The 17458-nt window shown below is 43.7% G+C and overlaps 1 protein-coding gene across 3 annotated transcripts in view; it reads right to left on the bottom strand.

Annotated features, from left to right (window-relative positions):
• NEDD9 (neural precursor cell expressed, developmentally down-regulated 9) overlaps positions 1 to 17458 on the bottom strand; it is a 190240-nt gene that overhangs the window by 42509 nt on the left and 130273 nt on the right. Inside the window, exon 1 of one of the 3 annotated variants that reach the window (XM_017526666.2) lies at positions 7292 to 9582. The exons of 1 other annotated variant lie outside the window; for it this stretch is intronic. In XM_017526666.2, coding sequence (XP_017382155.1) covers positions 7292 to 7303 — 12 coding nt within the window. In that variant the 5' untranslated portion in view covers positions 7304 to 9582. Of the gene's footprint in view, positions 1 to 5157; positions 5303 to 7291; positions 9583 to 17458 lie in introns of those variants that run through there. One more of the 3 variants, XM_037737830.1, reaches the window with a different exon arrangement.

Here is a 17458-nt window from a genome sequence, read left to right as displayed (position 1 = left end):
TTAATGCCTTAGTAAGTAGAAAGAAGATCTGGTTCAAATCTGAACTTTACATACGTTTTGGTGACCACAATTTTCTATTGGGTTTCACAGATAATTAATCCACCTCCCTGCCCCTGCCACACACACAGTAAAGAAAGGAATTAAAATTAACTTCAAAAGAGCTATCAAATATTTTTGTTACTTGAAATGGTTTTGCTTTCACATATTCATGGTTGCTCAATCTTTGTTTCTGGTGAGCATAAAAGTAACACTTCACATGAGGGACATTTTTGGTAACATCATATAACTATTACCTTGACATGTTAGTCACATCAGGAGGAATTCTAATTTGCAAGACTGAGATTTGCAAAACACGACACTTACAAATCACTGGACCAGGCCTTTGAATAAGGATCATGAACTATCTACTTAGACACCATTTAAGCACCAGTAGTGGTTGGGGAGGGGTTAGGGAGAAAGAGACTCCTACTAAATACTAGTTATTCTTTTTTTCTTTTTAAACAATAACTGGGATTTAGTAGTCCATGGTGGGCCCCAGGCATATGTTTTGGAAAGCATTCCACTGGCAACTTTAGTATCTCCATGAGAGCTGCCTCCACTCCCTACCTCAGCCATGAAAAACTGCTGTCACCACCACCACTAACCATATTTCAGGAGTGCCTGTTCTATCTTCCTCAAATTCACCTAGATCTTATTGTTTAGTCAAACTGTCTTCTAAGAGAGCCACCCTTTCCAGTGAAGGGTAGAAAAGATCACCAAACAAGGCCACTTATCTTAAAATGAAGATTGTTCAGGAAGATAGTCTTTTGCAGCTAGGCTGTCTTGTTCCCTAGCTGTGTAGAGTCATCATTAGCCAGAAGGAATCACTGCAGAGAGATGACTGGAATGTTCAAAGTAAATAAGATGGATGGGGGTGTTGTTGGCAAAGAATAAACAGAGTTTGTGTGTGTGTATGTGTGTGTGTGTGTGTGTGTGTGTGTGTGTCCCCTTTTCATGCCCGTACTCTTTGCAATCATCTATCACCTAGGAAACCAACAGTTATTCTCTGGCATTTTAAGTTGGAAATATAATATTTCTTCCCAATGGCCCTGTTTCATTTGTCTTGGCAAGAAGTCCTGGTAATTTGGTCTATATGTTTTTGCAGAGTATTGCCTTGGTCCTAGTGGTTGGCATTTCAAACCAATTTGTTTCGATTTCTTTCTGACCCTAAAATGATCTAAAAATAGATAACCAAGACCTCTTACTTCACACGTACGTCACTCGAATTGACTGCAATTGGATAAGGGAGTTTACCCTCAACTTCTCATGGACTCCCAACTTACATTCTTTAGATTTTACCTTTGGTTTTTTAAATTGATGAAGTTCTCTTTTCCTCACTGATATTTCTGTTATGGGTAAACAGTCATAGGGAATGCTTTTTCTTAAACTTTTATCTATAATACGTCCAAATCCATATATCTGTATATCTTTGTGTGTATGTGTGTATAACATCATACGATAGCTGACGTTTATTAAATGCCTACTGTCTGCTAGAAAGGACAATTGTCATATATTATATCCTATAACTATCTGATAAGACAGGCATTTTTCCCATTTTATAAAGGAGGAAAAGGATGTTTAAAGTAGCTTGTATAAAATTATACTGTTAGAAAGTAACAAAGGTGGGATTTGAAAGAAAGCCTATGCTTTTTTTTTTTTTTTTTTCTACATAGTGTTAGGATCCTCTTAAACGGTTATTTAGGTATACATTTCATAATGCAACAATGAACTTAATATTGTTGAGTATCTTCTATGAGCAAAGTCTTGTAATTTCAGGAATACCGAGTCCAATGAACAATAATGAAGGAACCAAGCCATCAGTATATTAGCAAGTGGGGCCATATGCTATTAGGGCCCTACGCTTATAATACACATCAGGCCCATGGAATACTCAACAATACTCAACCATCTTAACCCAGTAACTGGGATTTTGACATAATTCTGTCACTAAGTCTTAAGTACACACCATCCTTTCAACATCTATTGAGCATCTACTATACAAAGAGAGCTGGGGCCGGGGAGCATGTCTGCTTACTATATGCCAAGAACCATGGTAAGTACTTCATTTCACATATTATCTCAGGTCTTCGAACAATAGCATGAGGCAGTTATTCTTATCCCTATTTTACAGATAATGCTGTAAAATGAGGCTCAGAGACCTTAACTTGCCTTAGGTCACAGAGCTATAAGCCACAAGAAACAGAAGTGCCTTTCTCCAAAGCCCTCTCTAATACAAGAGCATAAAAGACCAGGCCTCTGCCCCTTCAAAACTTCACAGACCCTAGGTCATGCTTTTTTTCAAGGACTTTTTGATCAATCTGCCTCTACATACAAATAAAGTGTGGGTCTCTCATATTCACTGGGGTCCGCTTAAAACTGAACAGGCCCAGTCAGCAATCTGAGTTACAGGTATCCTTCAGATAATGATTTAATTGAAAGGGGTTAATAAGTAAGGCAGTACTAACAGGGTAGGGCAGAGGTGAAAAACATAACAGCCTATTTTAGGGATTATAGCACAGTCCAGGAGACAAAGGTTTCAGAGTTTAACAGAGTGGATGGATGAGGAGACTTTGCTAGTGGGAGTGACAGGCCGCTCAAGTCATGCAAGCACAAAGAGCCAGGCAGATGAATGGGGGCAGTGAGGGACCAAGATTTCCCGTAGCAGAGTCTAAGGAGAAGGAAAAATGAGGGCTGCGGGGTGTACATTAAAGGTGTCACATTCGTGTGTGGGGGGTGCGGGAGGCAGGGGGTAGATAGGTGGGAGTGGGGGGCCTGGAGGGTAGCGGGGTGGAAGTGAGACCAACCGAAGTCACTATTAAAGAAGCATAAGAAAAGCCTGGGGAAAAAAAAAAAAAGGAGAATCAATGAGGTCATAAAGGCACCAAAGGGGGAGGGAATTTGCAAAAAGACTTGGAAAGTGGAGAGGAGGCCGGGGGTGGTGCCTCGTGCCTATAATCCCAGGACTTTGGGAGGCCCAGGCGGGTGGGTCACCCGAGGTCAGGAGTTCGAGACCAGCCTGGCCATCATGGTGAAACGCCATCTCTACTAAAAGTATAAAAATTAGCTGGGCATGGTGGCGGAAGCGTGTAATCCCATCTACTCAGGAAGCTGAGGCATGAGAATCACTTGAATCCGGGAGGCAGAGGTTGCAGTGAGCTGAGATGATGCCATTGCACTCTAGCCCAGATGACAGAGTGAGACTCCATCTCAAAAAAAAAAAAAAAAAAGAAAGTGGAGAGGAAGGTGTTTTTTTTTGTTTGTTTGTTTTTTTTCCTATTAGACAGGAGTGAATTGAGAGACAAGGAGTCACTGAATTCTGAGAACAGGACTGACGTGTATGCCGGCAAGGAAAGGATACTAAAGAACTTGGTATGTTAGGCACTGTGCAACTTGCTAAATTTGGTATTATCAGACACCTTCAGTTCTCTAAAAGCTTTTACCTCTGTGTAGGTAGGCCATGTAGCTCCGCAAATGGGTTTGCTAAATAAATAAACGCATAAATACATAAATAACCAAGTCAATATTTTTCAAAGCATGTTGTAGTGCTTTTAAATTCCTAGATCTCATACAAGGTTTAAAAAGGAAAAGGGGAGGAGTCCTAAATTTGGATTGGTTGCAAAAATCATATAAAGAAGAAAGCATTTTGAACCAAAATATCAATGCAAGGGAAGAACTGGGAATTTTATAGGTTATCCATGACCATATTGACTAAACCAAAGACGCTCTGTCATTTTTTTCTCAGTCTCGCTTTCAAAGCCCCTTTCAAAGCGTTTCACAGCACGCAGACAGGTTCTCTTTTCCCTGACCTACCCCATTCAACCAGAACACAGGGCTCTGACTTTCAGAGTGCAGCTTTTTTAATGGCATTGTAAGTTCCGTCTGTAGTTTTTCTTCAGTCAAAACTTTAAAGAATGAATTTGTTGTATGGTAGACGAGATAAATAATTTAGAATTTTAATGTACGCACGTAAGGGCTCAGAAATTTGGCAAAGCCACAAAAGCGCCTCTGCTCAGTCATTAGCGGCCAGGCAAAGCGGCTGCTGAGCCCGCGCCGGGGCTGGGCCTGAGGTGGGCGGGGCCTCGGGGCTGGCCGGCACAAACAGGGCGGGGTCTCGGGGGCCGGGGGTTCTTCTGCTCAAATACAGCTGCACAGAGATTCTTCCATCACCTTCCTGGCAAACAGTGCAATCATCTCCTTCCAGATCCTCAGGAGGGAACCTTCACTGGGTAAGCAAACCAAGGCCATCGAGGCAACCCCCTAACCCCCTCAACCCCCGCCCAATTAAGAGCAGGCTCTGTATATGAAGGGGATTTTATAGAAAACTGTTAATAAATGAAGCCCCCATAATTTACTCTCACACAACCACAGACTGAATCCCTTCTAAGAGAAATGGAAAATTAAGTAATATGACAGTGACTGCAACCTTCCTGTGGACAGATAAAAAACATACAGTGAAATAAGACAAGATAGTGCTAACCAGAAATGTCTGTCCAGAATAATTGCTAACATTCCACGGTTCTCAGGATTATTACAAGTACGTTGCTTCCTGGCCTGAAGCTGTGTATATGAAGTGCAAAATAAGTGAAGGTTTGTTGTCCCGTAGTTGTGATCCTTGGGGCAGCCAAACCAGACAATCAGATTAACAGTGACAAAAAGTATTATAGGGCCTGGTTCATAAGTCTTTCAATAAACATTATAAGGTCGGTGTTAAATTTACAGTGCATAGTGCAACATAGTATTTTAAAGATAATTCCTGTCTCCAGGATTTTGCAATCTAATAATTACCTGGTTTTACTACCTAAGTGGCTCAAATCAAACAACTGCCAAAAGTGCATTTCATTTTGCTATGTAGAGTTATTGTCTTAAAAAGAAATTATCCTGCAGGAATACTTGGGATGAAATAGTCCTAAACTTTCTGGGAGAAGAAAACGCTAGCTATATTTTAGGGAGGTCAAAGATAGTTCTTTCTCTTTCTCTTAAGAGAAGTTAAAGTCCTGAGTTCTGGAGCCAGATCACCTTAGTTCTAATCCCAGCTCACCACTTTTTAGGTGTGTGGCATTACGTAAATTACTTAGCCTTTCTGTGGCATTTGAAATTGAGTTTAAAAATAATACCCACCTTGTAGAGCTATTGGGAGAGTTGAATATGACAATCTTGTATTGTCACATTAAATCTCAATTAATATTACTTCATGGCTGGGCGAAGTGTCTCACACCTGTAATCCCCGCACTTTGGGAGGCCAAGGTGGGTGGATCACCTGAGGTCAGGAGTTCAAAACCAGCCTGGCCATTGTGGTGAAACCCCATCTTAAAATATACAATTATTCATTATTAATTAGAGAGAAAGAAAACTATAAAAAAGGAAAATGGATTTCTTCAGCTATTAGTTGATTTTACGGTCATCGCAGGGTGCAAGTCTGTCATTTCTTCAGTCAGAAAAGTCAGCATTTTGCTGGTGAACATGCCCACAAGCTAACAAAAATCATGTATTTACATCATTTGGCAAGGTGGTCACCACCGGTGAGGCCCAGTGGGAGAGCAGGTTTCTCCACGAATGCCAATCGCAGTTTGTATTGTCAGTCACTTTATCAGTTGCCCTTAGGTTTTCTTTCCATAAGGAGTAAAGCTAAACACGATGAGATCATTCAATAAAAGTGACTTGAGACTTTGTCACTTTCGTCACTTTCCAGATTACAGCACTCAGTGTTAATTCCAGCCATTTATACTTTCCAATAATAGGCATATGAACATACTTTCTCTTTTTTTCTGTGAGCCAGTTCTTATTCAACAACAGGGAAAGGAGGGGCAAAGAAGTCACTCCAGGCTGAGTAATATCTGGTCCTATCATCGTTCTAAATAAGGAAATATGGGGTGAACCACTTTAAGAAAGAGAACTTGCTTGCCAGGTAGAGGGATTTGTTTCTGGTGGAATCCTAAAGTCAAATGTTAATAGTCTTCAGGACGAACCTTTCTTTTGATCTTCTCTACTGATGAAGATAATAGAAAGCTGATAAAACAGAGCTAGCTGATGCCTGTGTCTTCAGAGAGTGGTAATGTAGGCATTACAATAAAGACTTTTGACATTTAGAGGTAAAGCTTTTGAATGAGATTTATAATTTTTGAACAAAAGCTTTATTACTGAGGCTAGTCAGTGGCTATCAGCTAGACGAAGTATTTACAACCTTAAATCAAAAAAGGATGGATCAAAAAAATTCAGAGAAAAATCAAACAGCTTCCAGCTAGTGTACAGTTAATATAAATTGTCAATCCAGAGGCCTAGCAACCTTGCCCAAATCCATCTTAGTAACAATGCTCTTGCTTAAAATAACATAAAATAGTCGCACTAGCACTCATGTCTATTCATCATTCAAGAAAAATTCATGCCCAATTCACTGCAGTCTGCTTTCTTTGTGTCTCTGGAAGCTGCTTGCCTCCTTAGATGGGAGTGATTTAAAAGAAAAGGGGGGGGGGAATATACAGAGCAAGTCAATAATCCTTTTGGCAAGAAAAGTATACAAACAATGGTGTAAAATGCATTGGAAAATAATCCTGCTGATACGCTACAGAGTGACTGACACTCTGTAAGCTTTCAGGCACAATAAGGGAGCCTGAACCTTCACACTCACACCCCATTCAAACTCCAATAAAAATGTTTTCAAGAAATGGCTCATACTTATTTATTCGTACACCCAATATCACGTAAGAATGTCAAAATTCTCCATCCTCTGCTGTGTAACCTGGGCTTTTAATTTCTCCCACCAAAAGTGCCTATGGCATACTCCTTCCCAGACCAAACGATTCAAGCAAAGGCTGGAAAACTTTGCACTAAGAGCCAGTCTGAAAGAGACCCTGCAGTCCTCATTCCTCTCTTATTACTGCTCCCCAGGGCAGTGGAGGCCAGGCCTGGGGAAGCCAAGGAGACCTGAGCCAATGCCTGCCGCGATTCAAGTCAGACACCCTCTGATCTCCTGTGGCTGCTGTGAAGCGGGTCCAAGTCTAACTTCTCACCGAGGTATTTCCCCAGCAGCTTTCAGAGCAGATGGGTTCGGGTTGCACTGCGAACGCCCGGAGTGGGTCTCAAAGACCGGGTATCTTTTTGCCGGCTTGCACGCCAACCTCGGTGACCGAGACCCATCTGAGAACTCTCCGGGACACACAAGGGACTGTCACAGTAGGGAACACACATTCACACGCGCACACCCGCAGGCACAGCCTCCAGCTTGCAAGGAAACCTGTAAAAGGCACTCTCTTACCTTATACTTCATTTCGGCAGGGGTGGGTTGAGCCGTTTTCCCACACTAGTTAGACTGCATTGAGCACTGCGGTGCCCGCCCCTCCATTGAGTGCAGCGCTGGATGAAAGCAAGGAGGTCCGGGGCAGAGCCGCTTGTCACTCGCAGCGCCTCCCCAAGCCTCTGAGCTCACTGTTGTGACTGCGGCGGGCTGATCGCGGGCCTCATTTGCATGCCGCCCCACCATTGGCTAGTGGGACAAGGTAACGCTCAGGCCCTGCCCACCCCTAATTCTGAAAAACTGACAAAGAACTTGTAATGTGATCGCTTCTTTTTGCATTATCAGAGGGTGGAAAATAGAAAGTGGGGAACCGTCTTGAACCTTACTCTGCACCACCCCCCCGCAACCCCCGCTAAAAAAGAAGACAGAAAGAAAGAGAAAGAACAGGAAAAGGAGATGCATTCTTTTTAAGATTAACCCAAATTTTAAAGAAACCGAATTCACAAAAGCAGTCTGACAGTAGCGCTTCCTGTGACCTAGCAACTCCTTCATAAACGCATTTCGTTTCAAAGCCATTCACCTCACAAACTCTACATGAAACGAACTCCGGGAACAAAAGGTTTTCTGTCTCCGGGCCCCTTTTTACTAACCACCCCTGCTGATAACCTCTCTCTCTCTCTGTCCCTTTTTCTTTCCCTCTCCTCCCGCCTCCTTTTGGTGGCTGTTTGCTTTTTTTGTTCTTTTCAACGTTCAAAGTACTTTGCTATGTCAGTCTGCAAGGAGCTGGAAGACAATTCTCCCTTAGTGAAAAGGAACCCTTTAGCACACGCACCAGGGTTTTCCTGGACAGCTTCTCACCAGGGCCTCAGAGTTGCTGGTCACACATATTGAGCGACCTTCAGTGGCTTTGCTGAGGATAAAGGTTAGATGTGATCTCTCAGATGGGGTTGACCAGGGCACGTCCTATACATCATCACCATCCACTGAGTTCTGTGTCCTTTGACGGCTGGCATTTCTAGCTCCAGCTTTGAACACTGCAGTGTTTTTCCTTCTGACCTCTCTCCTGAGGATGACCCATTAACCCACCAACACTTATTATCCAGGGGAACGAAAATGCCCACTGTTTGATGAGCCGGGTTAAAAAGACCAGTCTCTCTCCAGTGAAGCACAGAACATAATTTCTATAAAGGTTCCATTTTATGATTTCTATAGAGAAAGAGAATCACCCAGACAACAGAAATGGTCACCTTCTGCAACTCTTCTCAAGGATAGAGCAGTGAGGCGGAAAATTCCTTTTTCCTGGGCAAGACTGAGACTTGGTGAATCCAGACAATAGCTGTCCCTGAGTGGGATGCACTCCAGCCAGACTACATGACTTGGATGGAAAAATCAGCCCTTATTTATTAATTTTTCCTGACCAAGTTGGATCAGAATCTGATTCCCTTTGCCTCCAACACACAAATTCCCATTGGATGAAAACTCTACTTTTATGATCTAAGCAAAAGGAATGAGAGAGCAGCTGTCCTACAAAAGTGGTTTCCAGATAAAGGGTTGGCAGTTCAAAGTGGCACCAATTCCAGGGACATGACCCCCCAGGCCATTGTAATGAGGTTGACACACCTGTTCCAGCCTGTATTAGACCTTGTTTCTCCTCATTTGTCCTTAGAGCAAAAATAAGCGTGAGTGATTGTGCAAGGCCTTTCCGGACACAAATTAAGCATGGAGCATATTGCATTGTAAGGATCTCCCTAAGAATCCTGCAGACTTACCAGAGAGTTGTTAGTTTGCAGGAAACTGTTTTTGGTGTCTGCCTGGATAAAGGAGGACGATGAGTCAAAGGCCTTCCCATCTGTAAGATGAGTCTTGTGGCCTCCAAGAGATCTAGATAACATTCCTTGGGCTTCCTAAGTGGTCAAGCTGAATCCTCTTTCTGTTTTGTTTGATGAGTATCATTGAGTAAGTGAGTGCTGTCCCATCCTATTTTAATGTTTTCAAACAGTTGCCCAAAGTCTGTGCTGGGAAAGTCTGTGCTTTTTGTAATTTCATTCTCTAGCTAGAAGGCTTGGTTACCACCAAGTGGCCCCCCTGCTTTCCTGTTTCTGTCCTGTAAGGTACGTAAGACACACGAAGTTCATTTCAAGAAGGCTTGGGTCAGCATATAGTTGGCTGCACAAAGGGAAGCACAGAGGTGTTGGAATCAGGTAAACCTATGCTGGAGCCTCAAAACATTTTTGAGCTTCTTTTTTTTGAGATGGTGTTTTGCTCTTGCTGCCCACGCTGGAGTGCAAAGGTGTGATATTGGCTCACTGCAACCTCCGCCTCCCAGGTTCAAGCCATTCTCCTACCTCAGCCTCCTGTGTAGCTGGGTTTACATGCCTCCACCACCATGCCCAGCTAATTTTTTGTATTTTTAGTAGAGACGGGGTTTCACCAGGTTGGCCAGCCTGGTCTTGAACTCCTGACCTCAGGTGATCCACTCGCCTCTGTCTCCCACAGTGCTGGAATTACAGGTGTGAGCCACCGTGGCTGGGCAATTGAGCTTCTTAATTTTGATGTCCTTAAGTATGAAATAGAGAAAACAATAATACCCTCTAGCCTCCTAATGAGGACTAAATAAGATAATGTGGATAGAATTTAATAATACTTGTTACATTGTAAGACCTTAAATGGTTGCTTGTTGTTACTAATTGTTATTTTAATATTAATGTCAGATTTATGATACATTATTTTGTTAATATTTCATATAACATTATTGTTATATTCTATAGTAGATTATTATTTATTATTGTATTAAACATTAATGCTGCTATTGGACTGCTGTTGATAAGTTTGGTAGACATTCAGAGGAAGGTGGCGGAATCCCCTTCTCTGTGTGCCATTCTTTCATGAGGCAGCTTTCTCACTGAACTAATATCACTAGAGAACCTAGCATATGCCAGGTATCTTTCTAGGAGGAGAGGACACAGCAGGTAGCCCAAACAAACTTCCCCCGCTCATGAAGCTTACAGCCTAGTGAGAGTTGAGGAAAATAATTAAATGAATGTATAATATGATTTGCAGTGATAAATGCTGTGAAGAAAAATTAAGCAGGGAAAATTGCTGGAGGAAAACAGATCAGGGTGGGACAGGAGGTGTATTATTTTAGATAAAGTGGTCAGGGACACTCCTGGGAGGAGGTGGTATTTAAGCAGAAATCTGAATAACTTGAGGGGTCCAGTCACTCAGAGATCTGGGGGATGAGCATTCCGGACAGAAGTGGCGAAAGGAATCAGATTCTTATCCAACTTGGTTGGGGGACAGCTATTGTTTGTAGGCGTGAGCTTAGCGTGTCTAAGAGCAGCAAGCTGTCTGGTGTGCTTAGCATGGGGTACACAGGGCTGGATGGAGAGGGTGAACTCAGAGAGGTAGGCGGTAGGGAGCTTGGAGTTTTTCCTGAGTGTGACATGAAGCCTCCACAGTGTTTTGAGCAGAGAGTAATATGTTTCTCTCTGTTTTGTTAAACACGCAAGGACAGCAGGCTACTAGTTAAAATATTGAGCTCCGGTCTTAATGCAGCTTGAATAATGCAGATAGTTGTTACCTTATTAGTGTCATTTAGTATGTTTCCCTCAAAACTCTTCAGGGAAACACAAATTGTCTCAGTGAATACAGAAACAATTCCCTTCCTCATTTATTACTATCAGATGCAAAAATGATGTTTAAACTGGGCTATGTAATTGATTTATGCAGCAGCCCTAGTATTTCCATACGGATTCTCCCAAAATTGGCTAGAACTCTGGGGCTCCGGCCCCACCTCCTGCACTTGCCAGCACTCTGGTGGGCATCCCCACCTGTCAGCCTTGCCTCCTGCCTGCTCCTCAACCAAGCACTCTCCTTCCTGATGCTCATGCAGGCAGGGGTAAGGGAAATGGCACCAGATGCCATTCTAATGATTTTCCAGCTGCCACTGGGCACTGGCATGAATACAGCAAAAAATCAAAAGGAAGCTAGAAGGAAGAAATACTTCTGTTGACAACTTGGAAGGAACCCATGTGGCTGCTCTCTAAGAGCGAAGGGCAAAGTCACAGAACAGAGCATGTGAGGGCAGGAAGTGACTTCGGAAATCACCTAACCAGCCACTCAGAGAGAGAACAGAGCTGTCACTCAGAGAGGTTGAGTGCCTCACACAGGGTCCCACCAGCTTGAGTTACAACAGCAATCAGTGGTGAGTTCAGCCTCCTGAATCTCTTGGTCTGGTCTATTCTAATGATTTCTTTTTAGTTTCTTTGCCTAACTGTCTCCCGACTGTCATCTATCTTCTACATTGCTCATTACGTGTTTCATTCCTGGAATACAGAGCTGATCACATTACTAGCATGTTTAAAAACCTCTAGTGACACTTCAATGCCTTAAAAAGCAAAATCTGGACACTGCTGTGGACCACCATCTGAACCCACCCTTTCTTTCCCCCTCTACCCACCATCCCATCCCACACTCTAGCCACATGCGCGGGTGTTGGGGTTGTGGGGGACTTACGGATTCCAAGACGGCTTGCACCTTCCTGACTTGCACAGGCAGGCCTGTCCGCTGAGAATGTCCCCGCTTCACTCTTCTGCTATCAAGCCTGGCCTCAACACTAACCCTTTTGTGTATCCTTGTCTGCAACCCCCACCCTGCCCACCTCGCCCTTTCAGAACTAATTCCTCCCTCCCTTCACTATGCCCCCATTGTACTGGAACACGGCCCTATTATGAGGTCTTTCCATGTTGTCTCATAATGATTTGTTGATGTCTGTTTCCCCAGCCCTGATGTGTGCTCCTGGGGAACAGGGTGGTATCTTGTTCATCTCTGTGGCCCCTGTCCTGTCGTGTACCTTACAGGTGCATAAATGCTTGCAGAATAACTGAGTAAGAAGATACATGTGACTTCAAAGAAAGTATGTTTATCATGGGGTTCTGTGTGGTGCTCAGGAAGGGAACAGGGAAGACATGTTGCCCCCCTGCGTTTGAGTTTAGCAGTGTGTTTTCCATTTATTTAAAATGGAGTTAGGATGCACCTTTTCAGAACCAACTCAAGGCCTGTTGCTAGTTCCGCATCTATGAACCAAGAATAGCTTTTACATATTTAAGTGGTTGGGAAAAAAAACCAAAGACGAGACGTGAAAATGATGTGAAATTCAAATTTCTGTGTCTATAAATAAAGTTTTATTGGAACACAGCCATTCTTATTCATGGAGGGATGTCTTTTGAGCTGTAATGGCTAACTCTGAGCAGTTGCCACAGAGATGGGAAAGCCCCCAAAGCCAAAGAAAAAGTATTATTTGGTCATCTCTGGAAGTTTGCTGAACCACACTCTAGATTAGAGCAAGGTATATGTATGCCTGAGTTCAGGATAAAGTATAGATCTTTCCACATCTACAAGGGAACAATCTGGAAGCTGAGTGAGTGCTAGACCAAGGGACAGCCCAGTCCTAAAAAGAAACCATTCTAGGGCCATGTTTTATCATTTCTAGTCTGACATTAGTTTTTAAAAATAATCTACATATACCAAAGTTATTTCAAAAATAATTAGAGGCAGCAACTTTTCCAGTCTCTTGCAGGTCACCAGAAACCTCCCCATAGACTAGCCATTGAGAGTTTTCTCCTTCAATCCAACTGATCCTTGGTTCGTTCAGCCTCGATTGAAACCCTCCCAGCTGCCAGGCCCTGTGCCAGACGTTTACAAGTATGAGTCCATTTAATTTCATCTCACGTAACAGTCCTATGAGGTAGGTTGTATTGTTCTTATTTTGCACTTCACAAAACCAAGACTGGAGAAGTTCTGGAGCGTGCATCGACTTACAGGGTGATGGCACGTTTCGTTTCTGAACACGGGCTCTGTGGTTTCTGAGTCTGTATGGGCCTGACCGTGGAGTTACACTGCTGCCAAAGGCTTCCTCTCTTCATATGAACGAATGAATTAATGAACTTCATTATCTGAGCACATGTTTGTCTGCTCAATAAGGTCAAGTCTCCACCCTAGTGGGACTAAATTCAACTCAGAAACAGTTCTTGAGTTGTGAGGTGGCTGATGCAGCAGTGTAAATACAAATGCACACAAACACCCCTTACTCACCGGCACTTTCCAGCCTGTATGTGTGTAGTTTGTCTTTCATCATTCTGCCCTGCTTCGTGGCTCTGCTTACCTACATCCCATCCTTCCTTTACCTCTTACCCCATCTTCGTTATAAAAGCTTTCCTAGAAAAAATCTCTCCATCGTTGCTCTTCTCCCTCCAATCTTTCTCTGTATCTCTGAACTCCCATCACCTGTGACCTAAGCCAATGGTTCCCAAATCCTATTTCCCTTAAGAAACAATTAGGAATGTGTAGGCCTCTCTCCTTTAAGTATAAGCGTCAGTAGGCTTAGTATGAGGCCATGGAATCTACCCATTTAAAATGATCTTCATGGCTGGTTGTGGTAGCTCACACTTGTAATCCTAGCACTTTGGGTGGTCAAGGCAGAAGGATTGCTTGAGCCCAGGAGTTTGAGCCCATCTTGGGCAACATAGCGAGACCCCATCTGTACAAAAATAAAATAAATTAAGTTAGCCAGGTGTGGTGGTGCATGCCTGTAGTCTCAGTTACTTGGGAGGCTGAGATGGGAGGATCACTAGAGCCCAGGAGGTCGAGGCTGCAGTGAGCCGTGTTTGTGCCACTGCACCGCAGCATGGGAGACAGAGTGAGACCCTGTCTCTAAAAACTAAAACTAAAAAAATCTGCATATGGCCTCTAGTCAGTTTTTTGTCTATAACACACCATTTAGTGCTTGATTATTGCATTACGTGGTTTCCTTTGTGAGAGTTTCTTCTCCACAATGAGATTTTGAGCAATTTATAGAAGAGGGTTCTGTCTTTTCTTTTGTTGTATCCCGTTTTGCACCTATGTAGGCGACTGAATCCCCTCTTTTGTCCTCCCAAAACCCTGTGTCTTGTCTGTGCACACTGCCTTCACTGAATTCAACAGGGGAAAAATAAGCCACTTCTCAGAAGGTGAGGGAATGAGCTCTTCTCACTTCAAGGCAATAAACCTCTTTTATCTGTTGAACTGGGCAGGCTCCTGGAATGGATGAAAGTCTATTATTAGAGAAGAGCCTGAGAACAGTCCTAATGCTTGATTCTTTACATACTGTGAAATGGGGCTTTCATTCACTTTCCTGCTGCTAACGTTTTGGCACAGGAGACCTCATGAAGACCACCCGACCTTACACCCAACTACCTCTTGACCAACGGTGTCCTAGGAATACATCCTATTTTCTGAAAGACTTGTTAAGGCAATATTTAAGAAAAAAATTGTTCCTGCAGATGGAGGGTAGTGTTTTCTCAAAAGGCTCCTTGACTCATGATTCTTAAATTTCAGCAGGCTCTCATGATACGGCCCCTTACAACCTCTACTCTCACTGAGCCCTCTTCCTGCAGCAATCTGCCTTCCATCTCTGTGAGGTGGATTTTAATTCTCCCAAGGGTGAAGTGCTAAAATTGAATGTCTGAGGCCCCTCCTAGCTCTTGATAAACCATGAAATAGTACATGTAAAACCGTGTCACTACCACGCTGCTAAAAACCTAGCCAGGCCATCTTAAGTGGAGTGATGACGGGTAATATCCTGACTTAATGTTTAAAAAACTGCAATTGTGAAGTTTTGATGTTTAGTGTTATTATAACTTTGGAATACTTAATTACTACTTTTTTTCTTCAAAGAATTAAAAAACGTTGACAGATTAAATTATGTGTTAAATAAATTCACTCGACTCTAGTGAAATGTGACAAGCAATTGTGTGGCTCTATTTTAGCATTTTCTTTATATGAAAAACTTGGAGGAATTAATTTAAAGGGGAAGTAAACAGAAAAAGTAGAAACACGTAAATAAAGATTGAGGCTTATGTATCTCCATAGATGTACAAGGTTCACATTTCTGCTCTTTATGTGTCCGCAGCTAGGCAAAGGCATTGGTGGAACAATTGGAGTTTAACAGTAAAATTGTGCAGACTGCCTGGCAAAGCCTGTCTCCTATTTTCTCTCTCTCTCTTTTTTTTTCTCTCCTGTTTTCTCTAGCTGTAAGGTGTTCTGCTATTACATGCTTTAGTTTGTCTAAATAAACAACTTGTTATATGAAACTGTCATGAAAATCTTTTTGCTGATACAAACTTCACACTGTGGATTTTTACAAAGGTTGAGGTGATCTGCCAAGACCAAATAAACAGGAATTTCATGGCTGAAATGAGAGTGGCCGTCTCCTCTTTCCGGAGGCACTGCCTAACACAGTCATCTTGGTGCCTAATACCTATTAAATGATGGGGAGCAAAGACATCAGGTCACTTGCTAACCCTTTATGCTTCCTCTATATGTTCTTACATTTGAAAAGTCTTGACCAGGCATGGAGGCTTACACCTGTAATCCCAACACTTTGGGAGGCTGAGGCGGGCAGATCACAAGGTCAGGAGTTTGAGACCAGCCTGACCAACATGGTGAAACCCCGTCTCTACTAAAAGTACAAAAATTTAACTGTGCGTGGTGGCATGCACTTGTAATCTCAGCTACCCAGGAGGCTGAGGCAGGAGAATTGCTTGAACCCGAGAGGTGGAGGTTGTAGTGAGCCAAGATGGTGCTACTGCACTCCAGCCTGATAACAGAGTGGGACTCCATCTTAAAAAGAAAAAAAAAGAAGAAAAGTCTTCCTGACTTCTCTGGCATACGTATTAGTACTCTCTCTGTGATGTCACGTGATCTTTCCTACATGCCCTGTCATGACATCATGTGATATGATGGGACTTTGGAGCCCTCTCCTACTCTCCATGTCTTGCTATTGTCTAGTTGGACTCAGCAGAAAAGGCTTATGGATTGTGTGCCCAAGCTTCCTAAATGGGCTGGATGTTCTGTTTCCAGTATCCTTCTGAGCTTTGCCATTCTCTGTGCACACTGGCCTCTGAAAGTCATCACCCACACCAAGCATCCCGCATAGCTCCAGGGACAGGGGTAGGGACGGCACAGAATGGGGGAGAAGGGAGTGTTTTAAATACCAAATAGCCACTTGTAATGCCCAGGATACATCATTTCTTCAGGGGTTGGAGATGCATTTTCTCCCCCTCCTGCCCTGAAAGAGCTCAGCCAACCCAGCCCTCCAAGAAGGCCTCCCTCCTATGCCCTGCTGCACTCATCGGCTGAGGCTGGCCATTGTCCAGCAGGCCCCGGGCCCAGGGCCCCAGGCCTGCCTCAAGCAGCCGCCAGCTGGCGCTCATGAGCGCATAAAAGGAATCCGGATAATGCAAGGCCTGGTGGAGAGGCGGGTGAGAGGAATGTGGTGGGGAACACAGCACACCCGGCAGGGTTCAAGCCAAGCTTTGGAAGAGTTTGACTCATTTTAGAAAGCAAAGTGCTCCAGCTATCAGCAATCTTTCATTTTGTCTGCTGGAGGAATGCCTTGCCAGCGTAGGCTGAGGACTGCGTGGTGGTAAAGACACCGCTGTCCACCCTTGACTTGCTGAACCGAATGTGGACAGAGTGTTCCTTTCTGCCCACTGAGCCCAGAAATAAAGAGCAGCTCTCTTCTTTATACAAAAAGCCAAAGTGGGGGGCCTGCAATGAGCATGCACAAGACTTGAAGTCTCGCTCACTGGCACCCCTGAGCTTTACAGATGCTGAGTCTGAGTTCTCCTCACTTGCTCAAGTCCTGGCACCCTGTGATTTCAGACTTGAGGATGGAGACGAGGGAGTGTTGCCAGGGTGTTCTTGAACCCCAGTGCGTGCCGTTCTCCTGACTCATGCTCTACCCAGCGTTTGGAGCTTCTGGTCTTAGGAGGGGTGGAGAGTAGTGACAAGAAGCAAGGCTGTCCCCTCCTGGCCCCAGCTGAGAGAGGCCAGGTTTTCTCCCAGCTTTCATTTTGCCAACTTAAATCCACTCTAGGTTTGCAGAAGTCACCCCCTGTGCAGTTCTGGTCACCAGGAAAAAAAACCACATCCTTCTTTTTGCCCAGCTAGTTCTGTGCATTTCACTCTGTCCTCTCAAGCCCACTCTGGGACTTGGCTCCCCCAACTATCCCCTCTCTCATGCACCCCCTAATCTTTCCTACCCTGCTTTCTGCAAGTAAGTTCAGGTCTTCCTCACCCTAAAAACAGATTCACAGTTTCTTGTTCAAAAACCTGGAGGCCAGGCGAGCTTATGGAATTCAGAATATT

The sequence above is a fragment of the Cebus imitator genome, unplaced genomic scaffold, assembly GCF_001604975.1.
Source record: "Cebus imitator isolate Cc_AM_T3 unplaced genomic scaffold, Cebus_imitator-1.0 Scaffold43, whole genome shotgun sequence".
In the NCBI taxonomy this organism is placed as follows: Eukaryota; Metazoa; Chordata; class Mammalia; order Primates; family Cebidae; genus Cebus; species Cebus imitator.
The sequence above is the reverse complement of the archived record's forward strand: the minus strand, read 5'-3'. Positions and strand labels throughout refer to the sequence as shown.